This window comes from Drosophila pseudoobscura, chromosome X (assembly GCF_009870125.1).
Source record: "Drosophila pseudoobscura strain MV-25-SWS-2005 chromosome X, UCI_Dpse_MV25, whole genome shotgun sequence".
Taxonomy (NCBI): Eukaryota; Metazoa; Arthropoda; class Insecta; order Diptera; family Drosophilidae; genus Drosophila; species Drosophila pseudoobscura.
Window position 1 is genome coordinate 66,430,742 of NC_046683.1, and position 24,405 is coordinate 66,455,146.

At 48.2% G+C, this 24,405-nt stretch overlaps 1 protein-coding gene and 1 non-coding gene across 2 annotated transcripts; both read left to right on the forward strand.

Moving 5' to 3' along the window:
* Positions 1 to 4,581: 4,581 nt before the first annotated feature.
* ru (roughoid) lies at positions 4,582 to 23,942 on the forward strand. The gene is made up of 4 exons (XM_015186949.2): positions 4,582 to 4,943; positions 20,489 to 21,030; positions 22,583 to 22,967; positions 23,027 to 23,942. The coding sequence occupies exons 2-4, from the start codon at positions 20,686 to 20,688 to the stop codon at positions 23,335 to 23,337; spliced, it is 1,041 nt and encodes a 346-aa protein (XP_015042435.2). The 5' UTR covers positions 4,582 to 4,943; positions 20,489 to 20,685; the 3' UTR covers positions 23,338 to 23,942.
* On the forward strand, positions 16,586 to 16,657 carry TRNAE-CUC (transfer RNA glutamic acid (anticodon CUC)). The gene has a single exon. It is a non-coding gene; the product is annotated as a tRNA-Glu (tRNA).
* Positions 23,943 to 24,405: the final 463 nt, after the last annotated feature.

The following is a 24,405-nucleotide window of genomic DNA, read 5'->3' on the forward strand; positions in this document are numbered from 1 at the left end:
GAATGGTTTACATTGAATTAATGGGCTCTCAGACCTAAAACAGAATCTCCACCCAGAACAGAAGGAAGGAAGAGGTATCGAAGGGGGTCCCCGGAGGAAGGAGAGCCCTGCCAAAGGGGGGATTCCCTTCCCTTCATTCAAGCATTCAAGCAATGAATCAACGGTAAACACTGCTTACTTAACAGATGCAATTTCATCACGAAAATCGAACATGAATGATCTTGTCTTGGTCGCCCAACATCCAACTTCCGTGCACAGTCATCAGGCTGGTTCGGTGGTGTCCCCCACTCCATCAAGCCGTTCGGTCGAACCGCCGAATTCTCTTCTAAGCAACATGCTGCAAGCGAACGCTCTTATATGCTCTCTTATACGCAACATGCTCGAACAGCTGTTGTTCTGCGCTGGCCTGCAACATCGAACAAGTTCGAACAGATGTTGGCTGGCGGCTCTCTCTCGCTCCCGCGCTCCCTCCGTCCAACGCTCTCATTTGGCAAGGTGTTGGACGAGTGATGCTGTTTGCTGTTGTTGTTTTCTTTATGTCTTGTTTGTTTGCCTATGCCCCTCGCGGCACTGCCCCTCCCCTGTCCCTGGTTTATTGGGGCAACTTTGTTGTGTGGAGCTCGGCAACTGTTGGCAAGAGACGCCTCCAAATGTCCCACTGTGCGGGGATACTACATAAGATACACGTACTAGTACTCGTACCCGTGCCCGTGCCCCTGCCCGTACCCATACTCTTCTCTGTTCTTGCAGTGCGTTGCATTGGCATTGTTATGCGGCAAGCGTCGCATTCCTTGGGCCCCAACCGACCATTCGGCACCCCCCTCCCCAGTATTGGCTTGTGTCCATGTCTCTTCTCTTCTCTTCTCTTCTCTCGCTCTCTCGCTCGCTCTCTATCCGCACTGTGTCTGCACTTCTTACCTCCTTCCTGCTGCCGCCGTCTATCCTTTTTGGATTTCTCAATAAAATTACTACAAGCCACTTTCCGTTTTCCGCTTGCGCTGCTGTTCGAACTTCGAATGGCGAGGAGAGTCAATGAAAAAGAGAGGGCCATACAGCTCGTACTGCTTCTTTTGACTGCTTCTTTCACTCCTGCCTACTTACACTGCTTCTTCTCCACTCCTCCTGCTTTGTATGCGGAGTGTGTGCTGGCAAGCGGTTTGGCGTCGGACGTCGTCGTCGTCGTTTTACAGAATGAATCGCGCATTGACATTGGCACAGGGGGGAGGCGGGACGGCATTCGCAGCTGCAGCAGACTGTCTTCTGTCTTCGGTCCTCCCCCCCTCTCCATCCCCCCGCCCTCTCACACTCAGACTCTCCCCCACTCCTGGGTCAATGCATATTTTCGGTTGGCGTGTTGTCGTAGTCTCTCTCTCGCCGTCTCTGGCTCTCTGGAACGGAAGCAGACACTAGGGGAAGGCAGTGTCAAGGCGAGCGGCAGGAGCAGCAGCGGCATGTCATAATAATTATTATAAGCAGCAGAATGACTGGGGGGAAGGAGAGCAGAAAGAGCGAACAGCAACAGCAACAGCAATCGAGGAAGAAGCGGCAGTGGAAGCAGTTAAAGGAAGCAGTTCGTCTACGTCTTTTGCGAAAAAAAAGGAAGCATCGTAATTTGAGTCGTGCAACGGCATGTGGCATCGCTTCCCCCTGTCCCCCTTCCTCGTGTGGCACCGCAGCAGCTCCGTTTCCTTGCTCGTGTTCGTGTGGCAGCAGGCTGCAGCGGCAGGTGAGGCCCGAAAAAAACTAGTTGACTGAAATCCTTGATTTCCTCTCCTTCTCCCTCCTTTTTGTGCCTGTTCAAAGGATATGTTATTGCGTCAGCTCTATCTCTGTCCCTTTCTGTGGCACGAGCAGCGGCCAGTAAACACAACAGAAAGAAGAAGAGGAAGAAGCATCAGGCGAAGGACATTCCCTGTCTGCTGTCTGTTGTCGGTTGTTGTTGCACTTTTTGGGGCTATTGTTGTCTGTGGTTTTTATGCTCGCAAACTTTTGCCTCTGCTGCTGTTCCTGTCTCTCTCTTGTCAAACATCTGTTTTGATTTGCATTCCGTCTCATTCCCTCTGTTAATCACACTCTCACTCTTCCCCCCCTCACCCGCCGTACGCCACTTGCTGCCCACTCCGTCTCCACCTCCTCTGCCCTGTCTCGCTTCCACGTAATCGCATTTTATTGGATCTCATTTTGCGTGCGGCGTTAAATCGCCTCCTAATCGCCTTTTGCCATCTCTCCCACCTCGCTCTCCCCTCTCTCCCTCTCTCTCTCGCTCATCTCACCCATCAGCCTCTACCCTCTCCCTCTACCCACTCCCTCTCCGGCCGTTCGGCTTATCCGCATTTTGCATAAATCGCTTTTTGCTTTTTGCTTTTGCCTTTTCTTTTTTCCCGTCTTGTGTTTTGTTTTTGTTTGATTTGCAGGGGGCTCATCTCATTGTTGCTTTTGTTGTGTCTGCTTTTGCTTGTGTTTCTTGTTGCTTTTGCTGGCTATTATGTTTTTGTTGTGTCTTTGCGCAATATATAATATTTTCACCTTGTTTTTGCATTTGTTGTGTTGTATTTTTGGCTTTATGATTTCTTTTGCTCTGTTTTCTTTGGCTTTTTTTTTTTGTGCTTCGAGGAAAAGCGGCGCGGCGGCAATTAAAAAGCGGCACGAAAAACGGCAACAACAAATATTGAGAGTGAAAATGTGAGTGGAAAATGGTGAGAAATGGCTACGAAAATAAAGCAATCCAACAACAAACAATAAGCACTTAAAAAATTGTCTTTTTAGCCAATGCACTTTTTTATGGGGAGAATCTGTTTTCGTTTTTGTTTTGTTTTTGGCCTTAATGCCGTTTCACCCTCAATTTACGGCTTTTCATCTCTGTTTTTCTTTTAGTTTTCGGTTAAAACATTTGTGGATGGAATTCAATTATCTGGTGACTGGATTTATGGCTTGCAAAAACAAGTCTCTTTCTCTTTCAGATTGAAAGCATTCCCCAAATAATGCAATCCTTGCCTAATGAAATCATAGTTGATATTTCAATCCGATCAAATGTGTCTCAAAGTCCTTTTTACGCTAGATTCCCTGTCTCACAATCCCCTCCATATCTCCTATCTCAGTCTGAGATAGCAAATCCCTAACAAATGAAATGGAATCTCTTCAATTTCAGCTGCCGCTGCCGCTCCTGCTCCTTCTCCTTCCCCTTCTCCCTGTTTATTGGGTGTCAGAAATGTATCTGCCCGATACAAGATACTTATTTATGTGGGCTATCTGCACATCTATCTCTGCACTCCCTGCATCTGATCTTCTGGGACTGCCTCTCGCTCTTTTGTTCAGCGACTTGTTAACATATCGAAACACCGTTTTCATATGTTGCGGTGCGGCATGCTCCCTCTCCCCTCGCCCCTCTCCCTTCTGCCTGCTACTCTTTGAGGTGCATCCATCAGTGGAGACGAGACACTCTTCGGACTGACGTTGCTGCCTCTACCGTGGTGATCGGGGTGACCGGGGTGCCCCTGCTTCTGCTGATGCTGCCGCTGACAGATGATGAGGGCTGTGGGCGCCTTCTGTGCATCTCTCGCCCCGTCTCCCTCGTTCTATTCGCCTCCTATTGCGAATCTGCTGTCTTCCAAGGTGAGGCCTCAATGCAAAACTATGGACCATAGAGGCCCGAGCCTCTGGGAATGGGGAATGCCCCGCCCCATGGAGAGATACCCTGCTCCCTTCCCGTCAATCCCTATTCGCTCTCAATTACTGCGAATCCGCTGTCAATCGGCTGCAGACTTCTGATTCCTGAAGGGGATTCCGAGTGTGCCTCATTAAGTGGCAGTTGAGCAGCCGGGAGCGAGAGGGGGTGCCCCTGTCTTCCCCTGATTAGCCGCCTGATATGAGGGTGCTGTGTGCCATAATTGTTTGATAAATTGTGGGAAAGATTGAACCGCTTTTCTGTTGTTTTCGGATGCTGGCGCCCAAGACAGAAATTAAGTCTAGTTTTTAATGATTTGATTGAATTTTGATTGGGAAATGTTAATCGAAAGTGAGCAAAAACGGGTGGCGGGCCGGAGGGCGAGGGAAGAAAGAGTGGAAGAAGAGTGCAGTTGAAGAGAAACTTGCGTCCCCTGCCCTCAGGAGTGGCACCTGCAACAGCAGATGTTCCTCCACTGCTGCCGTCTCTTTCCCTCTCCGTCTCTTCCTACTTCCTTGAGCTCTGCTTCCTTTTTGACGTTTACCGTTTCGCGGCCCAAAGCCCAAAAGCCACGACAAAAGCAGCGACGACGACGACGGCGACGACGACGAATGGCCTGGCAACGGCGACGCGTGCTTCATTCGAACTTCGAACATGTTTGTGCTTGTGCACCTGGTGGCTCTCTCTGCCTCCCCCCGCTTGCCACACAGGGGGGGGGGGAGTGGAGCGGTGGACGCGCGGTGGCCGGCCGGCAACTGCTGCAACACAAAGGGGTGAAAACAACAACAAAAAAAAAGCGAAAAAAGCGAAACAACAAAACTACTAACACGGCAACAAGACCCTGCTCACCCTCCCCCTCCTCGGGCCGCCCCACAACAGCCCAGAGGCACGGCACTCAGTCTGCCACAAGGCGCACATTGCGAATCTATAAAAGTATCGGAGCGCATAAAAAACGGGCTCAGTAGTGAACGGTACTTTGTAACGGCAACCGGCAAAAGGCAGTCGACGCGACCAGCGACCAGCGACCAACGACTAACGGTATTGGGCGAAAGGGCAATACAAAAGCAAGGAAGAAAGCAAGCAGAAAGGACCTCCAGGCTGTGCCGAAAAATTGAGTGCTTGAGCAACTGCTGGCCAGGATCTACGACCGCAGTAACTAGTTCCTTGACAGAGAGAGAGAGAGGCAGAAAGAGAAGGGTAGAGAGAAGAGCATCCTTCCCCGCATGGCCTGAAACAGCAACAGCAACAACGACAAAAAAGTCAACACATTTCCCTTTTGGTAAGTCGTAGGAGGAGTCTGCCTCCCACCACCCCCCCACCCGGCCCCTCACTAACCCAATAATAAATCCCTTGGCTTAAAACTTGGCCAAAAAACTCAACTCGAAAGCTGGAAAACTGAACTGTATCTGTATCTGTGCCTCTGCATCTGCATCTGCTTTTTGAAGCGCAACGGCATCTGTGTGGCATTTGGGTTGTAAAAACATCTGTGCCTGTCAGTCTGTAGCCTTAGTTGTTGGCCAAAATGGTTGGTGGGGTGCTAACTGCATTTCCCTTGGCTCCAGTATCCGTCTCAAGGCTTCCTTCTCTCTCTCACTGTAAAATGGCTGCCACACACTGCGTATACGCAATGTAGTTTCTGGGGTTTCAGCAAAGTATGCAGATCCCACAAGCTATTCTTGATCAAAAGAGGAGCAGATACCCTTGGACTGTGTTTCCCCCATTCATGTTGATGGCTGAAACAGATCCTTAGTTTTTATCAAAAATTGGAGCAAGACCAGATCAGAACTTTATTTCATATTGTTTCTGAGGGAAAAACTGCATTTCAACTCAAATCTTTTTGGGAAAACAACAGTTCCTTGAGTATAGAATTCCAATTTCTAAAAATGCTTCACACAAACTCTAAAATGTAGAATCACTGAATTACTGAATCAAAATGCATTTAAAAATCTACTAATTATAAAAAAAAGTAATAAAAATGGCAAAGACTTATAGCTGTGCTCACTCCCACCCTCTTTTTGGAGATCTTTTGGTGTGATTTGTCTCCGTGTGGGCTGCTCCATGCTCCACATTTCGCTATCTTTTGTTCGGATCTCGGACAAGTGCTACTTCTGGCGACTTCTTGGCCCCAGCTACTGCCTCTGCTTGGGGCTCTGCCTCTGTCTATAGTTTCTTTTGTTCTACCCAAAAAGTATCTACTGCTTGGATGGTTGGCTGTGGATGTGCGTGTGCTGCGTGTAGGAAGGACTGACTGGCCAACGATCGATGGAGAGCCAGAGCCAGAGCCGCATTCTGTGTGTGGGCTGACGCTGCCGCTGCCGCTGTCTTTGCAGCGCCACACACGGCACCCACTTTTGGATCGATTCCCCGATTCGATTCTCCATTCGAGTGGATCGTCCGAATATAGATGGTCATTCATCTTTTTAGCACTTTCCGGAATGCTACAGCCAGTGAATGATCCTCAAACTGGGCTGCTCTTCGGCTCTCCGCTGGCCTTTTGTTTACACAAATCTCTGCGATTAAATTTATTTAAACATTCACTAAAGTATTCCATTCAATTCGATGTTCGATGCGAATTCATTCACTTTCCCCCCTACCCCCTCCGACTTGTGCTCCGCTCTGTTCCGTTCCGTTCCGCTGAAGTTTTTTCTTGGTTCTTTTTTGTTTGTCTGCAGATTCATTCATGGGATTACGGGGCAGCAAACAAGTGCACAGACACAGATAGATAGATACCCCCCTACAGATACAGCTGCAGCTACAGCTACAGATACAGATACAGATACAGATACAGATACAGATAAATCATGGTGCCACTCAATGACATCAGAGGGGGGTCTCGGTCTCTAGGAGTGACACTGCCTTGAGCTTTTTTTCAACTTTTTTTTTGCACAGAAAAAACTATGAAAAATTAATGCGTTTGCTATTTTTAAAAAATTTCATACGCATTGCATTTTGCGTTTTTTTTGGGCTCTTTTTTATACATTTCTCATTCGTTTTTTGTGTAATATTTTTTTGTAATTATGTCAAGTTTGCTTTTTTTTACACACCATTCGAAAGGGTAGAGGGCGGGGGGCCGTTTTCTAGAGCCAAAAACCGAAATTGAAACAGAAATTCTCGTAATAATAATAAAGGCCCAGAAAAAAAGAAAAGACCCACAGACCTGATTTCTTAATGGTTTAGTTTTGTTTCTACTTTTTTCGTTTTTTGGGTTGCTTTTCTTTTCGGTTTTGTGTGTGTTTTGTGCGGAAAGTGGAAAAGTTATGGAAAGATACATACATATAGATACATATGCAGAGATACTCGCCTGAAAGTGCAAAAGTTTGTTCTGTATTTGGGTTTGGTTTAAACGAAAATGAAGCTATATCAAAGGAGGAGGGCAGAGAGGGGCACAAAAAGTGTGGAAAGTATCAAGAAAGTATCTTTAAAATGATATACATATCTGTTACGCATGGACTGAGGGTTCTGCGAATGATATTAGGGCTATCCATCTGTGGTAGAAATCCCGAAATGTGGGTCTCTCTCATCCATTGTATTAATCTATCCAGCAAATATATAGAACAGCATTCTATATCGTTCATATGATGGATATTTCTCCTCGAAATCAAATTTATGCATATACACGAGTAATACAAGCATCTTTCTTTTAATCTTGGGAGTATTTTAAAAGGTGTTCCATAGATTTACTTACCTTCTGCATCGATTTCTGTGTATTATCTATGCCAATCCTTTCAAAAATGTCTTTCTTCGGCTCTCCGTCTTTGGTTTATTCCTTCTTTCTTCCTAAAAACCCAACAAAATTATTTGAATTAGTATTAAAGACACATCTGGCATTAAAACGTCCGAGCTTTCCATATTATTTACATTTAAAATGGTAAAAATGCAATCAATAATAAACTCCTTATTGCTATCCAACCCATGAATCTTTTATGGCCAGCCATCGCCGCTTTTGGCCCACAATTTCCTTCGGTTTTAATTCGAAAATTTGAGATTCCATCAAATGATTTGTGCTCTCGCTGGGCTTGGCCTTTGTGTTGTTTCCCAGCAACATTTCCACACACAAAACACAAAGAGGCTCTGGCAAGAGTTTATATATTTAATCATTCTTAAGCTGTCAACAAATTGCCTTCTGCCCCCCAGCCCAGTCCACCCTTTCCGCCCACTCTATAGCCCACTAATCAAGCCGCTCTCTGGGCCACCTTTGACCTTCATTAGTGTCAGAGTGTCGTCGTCCCATTCGCATTAATCTCAGAAACATTTCAACTTGAGCAAAAGAAGACAATGGCTCGAAGGCAGTTTTGTAGTCTGTCGTCCGTTGTCTTCTTGCTTCAAGGTGCACGCACACACCCACACACACACACACACAGAGAGATACAGATGGAAGCACACAGATACACAGATTGCAGATTGCTGGGGAGCTAATAAATTAGTGCATTTTATGCCCAAGAAATTTAATAAATTCAACAAAAGCGAGGAGGAGCATTGCATTGCATAATCCGTGGTGGCAGCTGCCACCCCTTCTTGCTTTTGGAGGCGCCTCTCAGTCTCATGGCGACACAAAACAAAGCGTATTTCGTGGTGCATGGATTGGTGGCTGTGTGTGTGTGTGGCGTGGACTGAAGTGGCAAGTGGCAAGTGGCGAGTGGCGTGTGTTGCACAAAACCGAAACCAAAGTCCGAAAAAAACACAACACAGCAACACCAAAGGAAAAACCTTCGTGGAAACTAAAGAGAAATAGTGAGAAGAAGTACGAAAAAAGAGGAAGAAAGAAGAGAGAGGCGGCAGCAGGAGAGGAGAGGAGTGGAGAGGAGAAGGGGCAGAGCACCGATGTGAAAAGTTGAATGCCTAACAAGTTGAAACACGCGGAAAATGCGAACTGAGTTTGAGCAGAAAAAAACAAAAAAAAAGATGAAGAAAAATAAATAAGAAAAAAACAAAAGCTCAAAGATGGAGCACACAACAACAACAACAACAACAACACCGGTGGCAGGCAGCAGCAGAAATAACAGCAAGAACAATGAGTCGGAAAATGTGGAAATGTCTTGGGAACGAACCTTGCAAAATGGATGAAGGCAATGCCGCTGCTGCCTGCCGCCTGCTGCCTGCCGCCTGTCGCTGTTTCTGGCTGCAGTTTTCGTTGAATTAGATAAAAGTTTAGGAAATGTTTATGCCAAAACTAAAGCAGAGAGAGAGATGAATAGCACAAGAAACACTTTTTCCTCTAGCATATCTGTACCCTGTAGGAAATGGGCAAAGGAGTATGAAGAAAGGTCTGCACTTGAAGGGAAATTCCCCCATCAAACCATATGATTGGAAAAGAGCTGCGTTTAGGAATTGCTCAAGTGGTTCTTTGGCTTTCTCACGTCTCCGAGAAAAAGTTTGTGAGTTTTGGGTGCATTTGATATATCTACTTTTCAGACCAAGGGAAAACCTACTCCTCGAATGCCAGGGTATTCGTTCGTCTCCACCAGAGCCGCCAGAGCTGCCTCGCCCTTCAGAGGGCTCTTTTCTATTCAGTTTTTTTTCCGCGTGCACAGGTGAAAAAGGAGTCACGGCGCGGCTGCTCTGCAGTGGGGCTTGTGGCTCTCTCTGGCAAATGGCAGGCGGAAATGCACAGCAAAATAAATGTGGGTAAAAATGCCAAGGAAAACTACGACTACGACTCCGACTCGTATCTAGATACGAGTATCTGTATCTGTATCTGTAACTGTAACTGTGACTGTGGGTATTCTCCTTAGTCTTAGGAAATGGGGGAATGTTGTCTACACGTAAATATTTCACACAAAACACAAAACTTGAGGCAAATTACGACAGAAATGCCAGGGGAGTCAGCAGCAGCAGCACCATCACCACCAGTAGGGGGTCTGAGCGCTACGGAAAGAGGGGGCGCACTGGGGAGGGGCCAGGGGGGGAAGGGGGAGAGAGAGGGGACTGGGCCAAGAAATGCCTAACCAGCGCAATGTGCAAATCCGAATGCGAAATATGAATCACAAGAATCGACAGACGGACGCCAGCAGCAGAACAACAACAACAAAATACCTCAAGACGATCCGCCAAGGGAACTCCACTGCCGCCGCCGCCGCCGCCGCCGCCGCCACCACACAGTCATCGCTTATCGGTATTGCCCCCCCGCTCCTACCCTTCACCGCTCTCCACCATCCGGCGGGGCTGGTTCATTCATCAATGCTCTTTGTGGCTTGGCTCAGGTGAATATTTCGTGCGCGCGACTAAAACAAAAGAGAAGAGGGCGAGGTGGGCGGGGAGGGCGGGGGCGAGGACGGAGGGAGAGTGAGATAAGACACCGAAGCGATAAACCAAAACAAAGCAAAGCAAAGAAAAGAAAAGCAAGAAAAAGTCAAGCTTTTGGGCCAACACGAAACGAAGCTTGAGATACCCTTAAAGAACGATTATTCAAATGATATTTCTCGGTGATATAGTAAACCGATATGGCTCAACTATTGAAGAGTTATCTATAATGATAAGAAGCTTAAGATGCCGAAGATTCATTGAATTATCTTAAGGAACAACAATGTTACAGAAAGAAAGAAGTTAGACCAGGTTTTCGAGCGATTTCTATGGGGTTTCCGAACTTTGCAGTAGACGAGAATCAAAACCAAGAGAAAAGATAGATATAGATTGATTTTGGACTGGGAACAAGCACCTCCACGAAACCCCAACACCCTCCTCCCAGGAAGAGTACCATCCCAAAAACAACAAACAGACAAAAGCGAGTGTGCACTGCACAAACCACAAACAAACAAGCAAACATCCAAAGAATGCCTCGAAATGCATCTCGCAGATACGCAAACAAACACACGCACAGACACGCACACACAGGCACACATTCTGCAACTTACGTGTGAAACGACACTAAACCGTGGCAGCCGACAAATTCTGTTGAGATTGCAGCAGCAGCAGCAGCCCCCCAGAAAATTTGGCAGAGATCTCTGAGAATCGCAGAAAAAGTGAAACGGAACCCAGCCAGGGCCGCCAGTCGCCGCTGAATCTATGTATTTGTTGGGTGAGTCAGGGCCCACGCAATGCGAACGGAACACCTGAAATCCGCAAACGATAACACAGACACACACAGCACACACAGCACACGGGGTGCCCCACAGGCCCCCCCCTGCCCCCCACGAAACGAGTTTCGTCTGAGGCGTGGGCCAAGCCCCTTGGTCACACACATCGGACTTTGACGTCAGCAAATCCCGAACGAAGGTAGAAGTTGCTTTGACAACTATCAAAGTAGCAGAGCTATTGACACCATTTGAATGCCATTTGAATGGCCATTATATCTCGTATCTCGTATCTCGTGGTTGGGGGTGGTGGGTGGTGGTAGGTGGTAGGTGGTAGGTGGTAGGTGGATGGCGGGGGGCTGTCGGTGGTATTCCCTGCTGTACAATGCCCGGGTTCTGCGGAAAGTTTTGCATTTACCCGAAAGTGTTTCTCATGTGACAAATATTTGTCAGGCGGTTCGGTTCGGTTCAGTTCGGATCGGATCGGATGAAGATTGTTCATCCATTAAATGTGAATCCGAGAGCTGGCTGGCTGGCTGGCGGGCTGGCGGGCTGGCGGGCTGGTCAACAAATTTTCATAATTCAATAAACTTCAATTGAAACTTGTTTAGGTGCAGTGCGTGTCGGAGGTGTAAGGCACTCAATAGCTATCCGTTTTGTAGCTTTCATTTGGATGAAACGCGATACAGGGTGGCCATCGTTAATCGATTGAAGTCGATACCAAGGCTTATTTGATAGATAGCACGGTTGAAGTTTTTTAAGGTTCAATTCAGTCCTTCAAAGGACCAACAATCCCAGTGATTTCTTTGAAAAACTGAATATTATCGACAATTTCCCAGTGTAATCGTTCAGTAATCGATTATTGAAGTCTTGCGATAGTTGATTCCATTTCTAAACCAAAAGTAAATCACTGTACCCCGATCATATCATATATTTCTTACCTATTTCCCAGTTTAATCGCTCAATAATCGATTCCATGTCTCAACCAAAACTAAAACATGCCTTTGTGGAGCCCACAATCACAGTCCGCACTGTACCCCCTCATATCATCTAGTATTTATGAATGAATTAAAGTGGAAATCGCAGATAAACCAAATACACAAATCGTTTACAAAGAGTTATCCGCAGTTATTTGGGTTATTATTTCACACACAAACCAGAATGTGGAAAAAACCAAAAAAACAAAAAAAAAAACAGAAAGCGAAAGAAAAAAGAAAAAAAAACAAAAAGGAAAATCTGTAAATCTGAAAAACTGAAAAGCCCGAAAAAATGAAATGCAATGCACAAATGATACAAGAGAAGAGCCGCGAATAAATACGAAACAATATCTACAGTATTGTATCTATGGTATATGCGATTATCTATGTGTGTGTGTGTGTGTGTGTGTGTTGGAAATGTGAAATATTCTGGCAATTAAACAACAAAGAGGCATTTAATTCTTGGTCACAGATAGTTTGCTTTTTTGCTGTTCTCTGGGTTTTAATGTGTTCAACCGCAACACGAATTATGCAGCAGATTTACAAGCCATTTGGTAGGCAGTCGGCAAAAAAAGGTGCACACATATTTGTAATTAAATAACCAGGAAAATAATAACCGAACCATCCATAGATACATGCGTACGTTTGTGTGCAGCAGATCGCCAGCAATCGCTGATCAATGCACTGTATCTACTAGATGCTTTGGCGGATATGCAGCCAATCTGCATCTGCAAATGACCAGCGGAGAGATACAGATACAGAGACAGAGACAGAGACAGGGAGAGAGAGTGGGGAGAGCGTTGAACAGTTAACTCAATTAACTTATAAAATGTAAACTATGCGATCCAGCAACAGCTACAGATACAGCTCTCCACAACTGCAGATACAACTTCAGCTTCCAGCTGCCACGCTGCCGCGCTGCCACAGCGCCACAGCGCGAGCTCCAACAAAGAAGCTCAGTGAGCTAAACGGCAACGGTGATTAACTTTTGTCCATTCCCCACAGCCAGAGATGGGAGCGTGAGGCGTGCTTTCGTGGTGCCTTCCCCTGCGAACGATGGGAGGCCCTCTTGTGCTCTCATTTCGAGTGGAGATGGTTCCATTCCCTCCCCTGGAGATGGGAGAACGACTCACGACACCGAGCACATCTCTAGCTGCCCCCTCTTGTTCGTCATGGGCTTTCCCATATGTAGATGCGTGCAAAGAGATACGTGAATGTATCTACAAGTTACAAGTTACGCTTTGCAGACTCGCGTATTCACCTGAGCGCGAATAATTACCACGCCACAAGAGCGTGGGGAAAGAGGCGAGATGCGAGATACGAGGCAGGGGGGCAGGGGGCAGTGTGGGGAGGGGTGGGGGGCCCACAGGTAGGCGCCGTCATCTCAAAGAAGAGGCGTACCAGGGGCGGAACGGGCCCACTGACTAAAGGCAACAACATTGTTGGGCCGCGCGCAGTGAATGTAGATCGCACGCCCCGAAACGGGGCCGAGGAGGCAGGTGGCGGCTGTGGCAGATGTGGCAGGTGCAGAGGGGGCTGGAACTGGGTGGGTCATTGGTGGGTCGATGGCAGCGCCAGCGGTGCTAATGTGGTTATGAACGCCAGTTGGCAGGTCAGTCGGCTCCCAGTCGACTCCCAGTCCCAGTCGGGGCCGGAGACGTCGCTAATCGAAATGTGATAATCGTACACCGTACAAGGCGAAGTCTCTGGTCTCTGGTATCCAGTCTCTGGTCTCTGGTCTCCAGTCTCTAGTTCATTGAGCCCCAGCAGCCAAAGAGGCAGCAGAGAAACGGAGAGAGAGAGAGAGACAGAGAGAGAGAGGTAATCTCTGCATTTGCACTGATTTTTCCATAACTATTGAACTCATTAATGGAGCCTTTGTTTTCGCAGCACACAACGCGGTGGAAAGTAGCTCAATCTTTTTGCTTGCCTACAGATCGATCTGCGAGAGAAATCGGAATGATAAATGCATATTTCCAAACTCCAGATACGACAGGTAGCTCCACAAGACCCAGAGAGCCAAGCAGCTTCTCTGTTCTATGATCCTTCGATTTCAATTACTTTTCTGGCTTAAAGCGGGCCAGCTTCTGCATAAGAACTATGTGTAACACCCTCTCTAAAGAGAACTATATACATCTCTGTGTTCCTTGTGTTTTTTGTCTCCAGTTCCTTCCTTTCTTCCTTCCTTCCGTCCTTGCTGGACAGTCTGTGAGAACAAAAGGCTTGCCGATTCTATTACCATGAGAACGGCTTGCTGTCTCCCTTGGAATACTTTTCTTTTGCTGCGTTTCTTATTAACATTTTCCCCACCCACCCACACCACTCCACGCCACACTCTGCTGCAGATGGGGCAATGGCTGGAGGGACGGGGGCCATTGGATAATTGCCTTTTGATGTCCGCCTTTGGCAATGGTCATGTCGGGGGTCCCAGGCCCCCGTCGGATCGTCCCTCTGGCTGCGCATTTAAAGCCACATTAATTGTTATGATTTACAATGAGAACAATCATAAATTAATTATTCATGGGGCAACAAACAAGCGATGCAGCCAGTGTCCACTCAACTTCTTCATTGTTTCTTCTTGTTTCTGCCCCGCAAATTCCTTCCTTCCTTTCTTCCTTCCTTGGCCTTGGGTCAACGTCACCGACGACTGCAATTTCCGCTGGCTGCTGGCTGCCGCCTGCCGCCTGCTGCCTGCTGCCTGCCTCCTGCTTCCTTGCCTCATTGCGGAAAATCGGCGGCAGATCCGCGGCGGCCATCAGCATCCAATTAGCTAACGGAACTACGTGCAAATCGTTGCATCTCTGCCACGAACGGTCGCTAGAGATACTTTTGTCTCTTTCTGGCGGATAAAAGCGGGTTAATTGATGGCTTTTGCATTAAATTGCTTCACCACAGAAAGAAAGATACAATGCCGTGGATGGAGGGGGGTGGGGGTGGGGGGTGAGAGAGAGCAGCGATTGACCCGCTCTGTGTGCTGTGTGCCATTTGTATCTTTGTATCTTTTGCATGAAGTTAATTATCTTGAGAGTCGTTCGGTCGTGCTGCAATTTCCATAGATATTTATTAGATCAGCGAAACAGTGAACAGTGGAATTCCCAGGGAATTCTCCGCGAGAGCATAAATCAAGTGATCTCAGATATGCCATCTGCTGGCCATACGTGAGTGTGGATGGTCTATCTTTGCACTTGTATCCATCGGATCTAGTATTCCAATTTGCGGCAAGGCAAGTGTTCCCTTTTCCGCGTCTAGACAGCGTCGCCTGTGGTGGGGAGGGGGGGCGGTAGGGGGGCACCACGCACTTTAATCGGATGCGTGCCTAATTTATTGGATATGTCATCGTCTGCCTCCAAACAACCTTCCGCCCTTCCCCCCTGCCCCCCGTTCCTCCCTTCCTACCACCCTACCATTCTGGTACGCGTACGCGTATCTCTGCCAAAAATATTCGTCATTTCCTCCCTCTGGTATTCCACATTTCAGACATTTCTGACTTTTCTGTCTTTTAGTTTTCGTTTTCATTTTGGCGCTGGTCTCCATTCCTTATCGGATATATATCTTCAGCGCTAAACCCCCATTCGATCTGTTTTTGTTGGTTTATCGTTTGGGTTTGCGTGATTCATTTCCCCCCACACTCCCCTCCCACTCGCACTACCCCCCCCCCCTGCCCTGTTTTGCTTTTTCTGAACATTATGTTTGTCTGTCTTTTATTTTTCGATTATTATTATTCTTGTATTTTCCTATATTTCCGTGTGAACTTCCGTTTATACCACCGCCCCAGCGTCCTCCTTCCCTTTCGCTGTCTCCTGCCCGAAAAGGCAAAAGTTTTGGAACGTGTTTGAAATATTGATAGCGAAATGAACAGAGAGCCAGAAACAGCAACAGAGACAGAGACAGAGACCACAACAACCCACACTACACTGCACTAAACTACACAACACTCTCATATGAACGGTTGGACCTTGCACCATCCATCGGGTGGTTGTTGCAACCGACAATCAGGCAACACCTACTGCAGGCCAAAAGTTGTCCATTACCCGGCTCCATGCCCACGTTCCTACCTCTCTGCCTCTCTGCCTCCCTTCCTCCGACCGTCTCTCTGTCTGTCGTTTGTCTGGCTACCACCTCTCCTCTCTCCCCTCCTCTCTACCCTCCTCTGGGTCTGGCTAAAAGCCCTGTCGTCTATAACCCTCTGCTTTGTGGTTCTTGTTCTCCTGTCTGTTTGGCGGTGGTTCGGCGGTGTCTGAGGCAGGGTGCTGGCCTGGCCCCTTTTACGGTTGCATTAGACAATAACTGGTAATAATCGTTGAACCGTAAAATAAACATGGATACTCATGTGCACTTGTTTAGGCTGAAACAATAGCAACATCACGAACACACAACCTCCACGACACAGTGGTCGGTCGGTCCGCCGGTCAGGTGGTGTCTTTGTCGCTGCAGGTGATTATATATCCGTCCGTCTGTCCGTCCGCTCCACTGTCCATCCACTGTCCATCCAGTGTCCATCCAGTGTCCATCCACTGTCCATCTAGTGTCCGTTGTCGTCTGCCGGACGTTAACTGATTTGTGCATTGACGCGAAGTCGTAGAAATATACGAAAAGACATAAATACTTAAGCAGGGAGACAGGCAGGGCCAGAACGGGCCACAACGGGCCACAACGGGCCAAAGAGTGGCCACAACTGAAAGGGTATACGCGCTTCTTGCGGTTTTGCTCTGATCAGAATCTGCATAAACATGAGCATATTCCGTGGATGCATTCCAATCGAATAGGTAATTTATATTCGTCACCGAGTGCCGGTCTCTTCGGTCTTCGGTCTCTTTGCATATCCATGAATCAGAGGATAAATTTAGCTGTCGCCTCAAATTAATCTCTGAATTACACAACAAAAACGATCTCCATGAAAATTCAAATGGACTTTTGGACACGATTCAAACACATCCCATATTGTCTAGTGGTTAGGATACCCGGCTCTCACCCGGGAGGCCCGGGTTCAATTCCCGGTATGGGAAAACCGTCAAAGGTTTCTTTTTTTCTCGTCTCTTTTCTGCGGATCATTTAATTTTATTTATATATTTTACGCTTTACGCTTCTGTTTTTGTGCGGAGAGCAGCCCAGACCACCCACGAATTTGAAAGCTTGAGATTCCGTTCCGTTTGTTGTTCTAAATGTCTGAAATCTCAATGCGACATCAAGAGCACAGTCTCAGAATCAGAATCAGCATCAGCATCAGCTTCTGGTTCAGCGTCAGTGCCAGGGCCAGAAGAGCTCTTCTTCTGTTGTTCTGTTCTTCTGTCGAAATTGGACGCACAACAAAGGCAATCTCTGATGGTTTAAGTTTTATGTGGAGCGTTTAATGGCATAGAGGTGGACGGACGGACGCTCAGTCCAAGAGTGGATTGGAGTGGAGTGGCGTTGCAGTGTGGCAGTGTGGCAGGCAGGCCAGTGGCTGGTGTTCCGGGTCCGGGTCCGGGTCCGGGGGTAAGGGCAAGTGTTTCACACAGTAAACACAAGTTAATGAAATTAAAACGTAAGCAGCAGACAACAGCAGCAAACGCAATAAACACAAAAGAAATTACAATTAAATTGAAAGCAAAGAGAAAGACTGAAAGACTGATAGAGTGAGTGAGTGAGTGAGGGCTTCCTTCCCACAGGTCTCTCTCCCTCTCCCTCTGCCTCTTGCAGTCCGACATGCAATCCAAATGGAAATGAACTTTGAAGCTCTCTCTCTCTCTCTCTCTCTCTCTCTGGGGGCTGCGTGGGGGTCGGTTCGGTTCGGGTCTCTTGAGAAGTAGTTTCGATGCCCTATCGCGATGCTCCATTTGCTGTGCCCCTCCGTCCTCGTCTGCTGCTCTTCGGCTCTTCGGCTCCGCTGCTCTTCTGCTTTTCTGTGATGATGGCGTGCGCGACTTTTAATCGCATTCGTTTCACAATTGACGGAATTTTTATTGTGAAATGAGCAAAGCAAAGACTCTTTGGGAGCACTCTACTCCCATGTACATCCATCCATACATCCCGTACATGCGAGTACATCTTTCATAATGCGAAAAAAAAGTGAAAACCTTTCCCATGCATCTGCCACAGTGAAAGCCAGTCGTAGGTGAACCTTTGAGTTGACTGTACGCCTCTCCGCCTCCTATTGCACTTGTTTTTTTTCCCACTTTTCCACCCACCAAAAGTAAACATTTTTCAATTATAGTTTTAGAATAATTTTCTCGTCATTGTTTTTGCTGTTGTTGCTGCTGCATTTTGTTGGTGTAACTTTCTTTGGTATTCTTTCACTTTTTTTCCGTACCGCCCACTGGCGTGGCAGTTCCAAGGGGGCTCTGGGGGCTGTGGGGGCTCCGAGGGAGCTGCCAACTCATTTTTTTTTCTTTCTACATAACTTTTGCTCTCAACCCAAGGCATTTTTAAGCCGGGCTATAATTACATATATTTTCCATTTCGCTCTCACTCGCTTTTCCCTCTGCCCCCCCCACTCCCCCTCCTGGTTACTGGGGGGATCCCCTGTGGCTTCAGTAATTAAATTTGTTTTCTGTCTTTCTCCCATTTTCCCTGCCAACTTCTGCAAAAAAAAGAAGGGAATAGTTACCCGAGGGGGAGGCGGGGGCGGAGGCGGAGGCGTCGGGAGGTTGCTGCTGCTCCCCACCTGGGGAATCGCTCCGAAAACTTCTTGGAAATAATTTGGAATGTGTTTCATGGCAATTTGAACTGCATAAATCAATAAAAGAATACTTGGGGAAATACTCACATATATGACAAAAAAAAAAAAAAATAAACTCAAAGAAAAAGATGGGGGCGAAAGGCAAACACAAATAGTCAGCATTATGTAAATGAAATGTTTGTCCAATGCAAACACAGCACACAACTCGGAGCACTGAACACAGCAGCAAAATGCGGTCGAAGGAAGGAAACTAGAACAGCAGCAGCAGTTTCGGTGGGAGGTGGGAGGTGGGAGGTGGCAAGTGGCAACAGTAGCAGGCCAGGCCGTGTGGCAGCCACATCGGGGCTGGGGAAGGAGCTTGCAGCTTGGCGGTTGGAGGTTGTTGAAGGAGTCCTTGCATAATCAACTTCAACTGCGAGTTGAACTTCGATTTTTGCCTTATGCCAAATGAGGCGGGAGGGCAAGGAGAGAGGGACGTGGGAAGAGGGCAAGAGAAAGGAGCGAAATATTGCTGAGAAAGGTCGGGGGAAGTGAGCTGAAAGGGCAGAGACCTCGGCCCAGGAGGAAGTTGTGTGCTTCTTTCAAGGATATTGTGCGTTTCAGTGTCCTGCACGAACAAACAAGTTGCGTGCCAAGGACAACAGCAGCACCGGCAAAAGGAGAACTTTCGAAGAGCACACCAGAGGCAAAAGCTACTGGCCCCAGGAATCGAATGTTGAAGGACATTAAGGATATACACCTGTCGATATTTTTACAGTTTTTGGCATGCGGCGGCAGGCACCATTAACCGGTTGTGTGCCAGCCGCAGATCATTAAAGGGGCTTCCCCTTCCAGGCAGAGCAACAAAACACTTCCGCCGCTTGGCAGAAGAACTCGTTTGCAGTCGAGGGAGAGAGACACGACACAGGACACTGGACAGGACCCAGGACGGGACCTTCGACTTGCGACTGGTGCTGCTGCTCCTGTTGTTTTTGGGCCAAAGGTAATCACCATTAAAACTCATTACCAGGCGAGCACCACAGCGCACCACAGCGCACCACACAACGGAACGGAGTACTGGACAGGACAAAGCAGGACACGGAACACGCCATGGGACTGGACTCCGAGACAGAACTGGAAATGGAAACACAGCCAAATGAAACTCAAGCTTAAACCACACACACACACACGCACACACACACACACATGGGGAGAGGGTCCTGCGTGCTAGGGCTGTCTAGTCGGTACATAGTCCAGCGACCAGAGCTCAGTATTTCATGGGGATTAGTTGCAATAAGATTGCAGGGATTTTGGGAGGAACCACAACTAGTTTTTGGCAGGCAGAAGGGGGGAGGCCAGGCTAAAGGATCTGGGATACTTTATGGCAGCCAAATAGGGGAATTAACCCTTAATGAAGGGTCTGCTAAAGCAAAATCTATCCTTTATCTATCTCCAACGGAATATGGGGTTCCATTAAGACACATTTGAATGGAAAACCTTTGGCTCTTTGTAGATTTCTTGGGATTCGAAGGCCAAGAACTGAGGGTTTCCCATTGTTAGGGGAGGATTCCAGCTTTCGTCTTGGATATAGACTCCTTTATAAGCTTTTCATTATTCGATTTCCATTAAGAACACTTTCATTATTGCTTTGGGGTTGTCTTACGCTGAGAGAGTGAGAGAAATTCCATCTTAATCTGAACTTTTGAGCACATTTCGAGGGTTGCCTTTAACCTTTCCTGCTTTTCGCTTGCCTTTTCGCCGCAGCGGAAATAAATTTCTTGTGTGTGCAAAAAATAAAGAATAAAATATAAAAAGAGAAATAAATTCTTGACTTTTTTATGGCCGTCTAGGTCTAGGGCCATTAAAAAGTGCTGAAACGAGAGGGAAATGGAAGAAATGGGGGACTCGGTGTAGACCTGAATGATGGCGCCGCCTTTTGGCGCTGTCGTCTGCCAAATCGAGAGACGGAGACGGAGACGAGACGAGTCGAGAGTCGCCTCGAAATGCGCTGCAGTTGTCGTCGTCGTCTGGCAGCACCCATTGGATGGGGGGCCCTCGAGACAGTGGGACACAACGACCGACGGACCGACGGACGGACCGACCGCCCGACGGAGGAGACAACCTTGAGCTAATTTGGCCCACTGTAAGCCCCATTGCTGATACTCTGACTCATGTGTGTCGTGTCTTTATTTCTTTCCAGGAGGCCAAAACCGGGGGCCCAGACAGCATTCCGAGACCATCTCATGATGACAGCAAACGCCGCCACCGCTGCTGCTGCTGCCACTGCCACTGCCACAGTCGGTGCTGGTGCTGCTGCTGCTGCTGCTGCTGCTAAGTGGGGCACCGTCACAAGGCAGACGCCCCAAAAATAGACACTCGAATAAACGGAGAGGAGAGATGCTGCTGCTGCCCAGCAGCACCGTAGTGCAGATGCCGCCGCCGATGCCGACGGGCTGTGCCTCTGCCTCCGCCTCCTCCACATCGCATTCGTCTGGCCTGGTGCTGGGCGTCTGTTGTGACCAGCTGATGCCACAGCATCCACATCCACATCCACACCCATATCCAGTGCATCGCACAACGACAGCAGTCCCAGGCCCAGGCCCAGGCCCAGGCCCAGGCCCAGTTCCAGTTTCAGCAACAAAGAAGCCACCATTGCTGGAGAGGGAGAGGCAGAAGGAGAGGCAGCTTCTTGCCACCAAATGGCCGCCGCCCTGCTTCATTGTCCTTGCATCGCTGCTGGAGGTGAGTGCGGGGTCTGGAGGGGTCGGGCGGGGCGTACTGTACCATTTCTCCACTGTTGCCGCTTTTAATGCGATTAAACTCTCGACCCGAGGGTTGATTGAGGGCCGCACCGCTCATAAAAAGCCGTAACTTTTTTTGGGGCGATTTCGGGTGACGGAAGGTTGCCATGGCATCCCCACAATCCATGACATTGCTGTGGCCACACACACTCGTGACTGGGGAGCGGGGGACTGGGGAGTGGGGTACTGGGGGACCCTCCTCTGGAGAGTGTGGTTTGCTTTAATTGCTGCCACACACACACACACCCACCCACCCACTGTGGTGTGGCAGAGGCAACCCTTGGGATAGCCAACATATTGCTTGGAAAAGGCATACTACTCGTACATCCTTTGTTGAATTACAACTTATGTTTTCGTGTACAAGCACTTGTTCTCTGGGGGGGTTTCGAATCATTGTAAAAGGTTCTCGGCACCAGCCGAGGGGTGCTACTGCATTATGCGCGACACGTGTTTGTTTCTTAAGGCTCATATTTAGATGCAGTCTTGGGTTTAAATGTTTCAATTTGTGTGTGTTGTGTTCCACAACATTCCAATTTATATAGAAACTAGAATGTTTTGCATGCATTTTCAAGGCTTAGGCCGCAAGAAGCCATCCTTCCATGGTAGTTTATTTATTTTTCCATTATCCAACATCAGTTTAGTGTGGGCTTTCCTTACCAGAAAGAAGCAAAGAAGTTCTGCAAGTGGAAGTCCACTCTGGTCAGCGTATGGATGGCTGGTCGGGTCGGGTCGGGTCGGTGGTCGGTATTTGCGCAGTCACGTCTCACGTCTCACGTCGTGTGCTTACACGAGGAGGGTTGCTTCCCCCCCAGAGCAAAGATGCTGATGCTGTTGCTGGATCATGTGTCCCATCTGGGAGTCCCCCTTTTCCGCTCGCACGTCCAAGAGCTCTAGTCGAGCAATTGACTTTTGAGGCAAACAAATTGCCGACTGGCCCACACACACACACGCTTCACGGAGAGTGCCCTCTTCTCTGTTGGAATGGGAATGAAATGGAAGTTGGCTTCCGGTTAAAGGATATACGAGAAGCACCAGAGCGGGCGAAGGGCGACGGGGACACTCTGAAAGGGGATAGCAAGGGATTGCCAGGGATAGGGCGAGTGTGCGTGCGAAAAACCCCAACACGTCTACGATTTGTTTTCCGCGTCTGGCAGGGCCCACAGACGACTGGACGCCGTCGCCGCCACCAGAGAGCCACAGCCAGAGCCAGAGCCCGAGACAGGGAGTGGATGGAAAGGAAAGGAAAGCCAAGGAAAAAGGGGAATTCGATGGCGACGTCTCGTCGCTGTCTGGCGGCAGTCTGTGCCATGGCCCCTTTGGGGGTTGCTGTCCCCCTCTCCATCTCTCTGTCGCTCTGTGTCTCTGTCTCTCTTCTCTGTGTGGGTTTTTGTTGATGGGTTTATTGCTGGTTCCGGTTCCGCAGACAGAGATGCTCCCGGATAGCCGGGATACCCGAAATGAACCAGTTAACGTGCCGTTTTTCTCCTTTACAGATTTTTGTATTCGTGTGCGTGGGCCAGGTCCCTCCGGAGGACTCTGTGCTCATCTATCGCCCCGACCTGCGCCTCCAGCTGTGGCGCTTCCTCAGCTACGCCCTGCTCCACGCCAGCTGGCTCCATCTGGGCTTCAATGTGCTCACACAACTGCTCTTCGGCCTGCCCCTGGAGATGGTGCATGGCTCTGCCCGGACGGGAGTGATCTACATGGCGGGCGTTCTGGCCGGATCCCTGGGCACCAGTGTCGTCGACTCTGAGGTGTACCTGGTGGGCGCCAGTGGGGGGGTCTATGCTCTCTTGGCTGCCCAGGTGGCCAGCGTGCTGCTGAACCTGGAGCAGATGCGTCATGGAATCCTGCAGCTGATGGCTGTGATTCTGTTTGGTGAGTATTCCAAGAGATTTCTTCGGTCTTTCCCTGACAGTGGCTAATGCTTCTTTTAGTTTTCTGCGACCTGGGCTACGCTCTGTATTCCAGAGACCTCGAGGAGCTGCAGGCGCGCCCCACTGTCTCCTACATCGCCCACATGACGGGCGCCCTGGCCGGCTTGAGTGTGGGTCTGCTGCTCCTCCGGCAACTGGACGGGGGCCTGCGTCCGCGGCTGCTGCGCTGGCTGGCACTGGGCGTGTGGTCGGCATTCAGTGTCTTTGGCATAGCCTTCAATCTGATCAACACGGTGACCGCCCAGCTCCTGGCCGAGCAGGAGGGAGAGGTGCTCAAGCAGCACCTGCTCCACGACCTGGGAATGGGTTAAAAGACTTCATCACATCATATCTTATGCTTTAGTCTCTAGTCACTAGATGGTAAGACTCTCCCCCTCCCCCAGGACAGTGTGTGCTCAAAAAGAACCTTAAGTATCTCTCGGATATCTGCTCAAAGTACTCTTTAAACTTAAGACCCTCAAAAGGAAAACAAAACAACAACAACATTTACATGTATATCTTATGCCAATGCCAAAGGAGTGGAGAGCCAGGCTCACATCAGAGACTTTCCAAAAGAAAAACCAAAGGATCGCATGAAGGTTTTGCTCTCTATTTTGGGATGGTGGATCCCATCCATCCATCCATCCATCCGATTGCCTATTTAGTTATAATGCCAAAAGACAACCAGAGCTTAAAAGACGGAAAACATTAAGCAATAAAGAACTTCAAGATTTCAGAAGGAAGAACTAGAGATATCCCAGTAGTAAGTATAAACAAATGAAGAACTAAATACATCGAAATAATGTGCTGGAGATATATAGATACTATCTAACGAAAGAACTTATGAGGAAAGAACTGAAAGAATGTACTAAAGATATCCAAATGAACTACACAGTAATGAAATCTTCAATAAATTGCTAAGCTACAAAACTTTGAACCTCTTTCTCTGCCAGTTTGAGCCGACTTGTCGACGCCCACGTGGCTCGACATTAAGATTGCCTATTGATGTTGATCAATAATATATATATATGAGCTAGGAAGTGCCCTCTACTGCTTGGTATATACTTGAACCGATTCGGTATTCGCTTCGTTCGATCTTAGCTTTCTCGCGCAAAACGGACTGAACAAAGCAGGGGTCAGATCCGAAAATTTCGGATTTTTTTCTCGCTCACTTTTGTATTTGATTTGCGGGCAGAGACGGAGAGTACGGAAAGTAGCACACAAATCCTTTTCGAGAGGCATGAGCTGTATAGCTGTGGATTCAAGCAGGACCCTGGACTCTAGTACATACATTTACACGAATGCAGGTACTTTATTATAATTCTAAAGCCATAGCAGGGCTGCCAGGGTAAGTATTCAAACGCCTGCATCGATTTCAGTGCCATAGAAATTGCGGCAGG

Coding starts and splice junctions, on each gene's coding strand:
- ru (XM_015186949.2), top strand. CDS start 20,686: ATGCTGCTGCTGCCCAGCAGCACCGTAGTGCAGATGCCGCCGCCGATG. Junction 21,031..22,582: donor TCCTTGCATCGCTGCTGGAG/GTGAGTGCGGGG, acceptor TCTCCTTTACAG/ATTTTTGTATTCGTGTGCGT. Junction 22,968..23,026: donor GATGGCTGTGATTCTGTTTG/GTGAGTATTCCA, acceptor TGCTTCTTTTAG/TTTTCTGCGACCTGGGCTAC.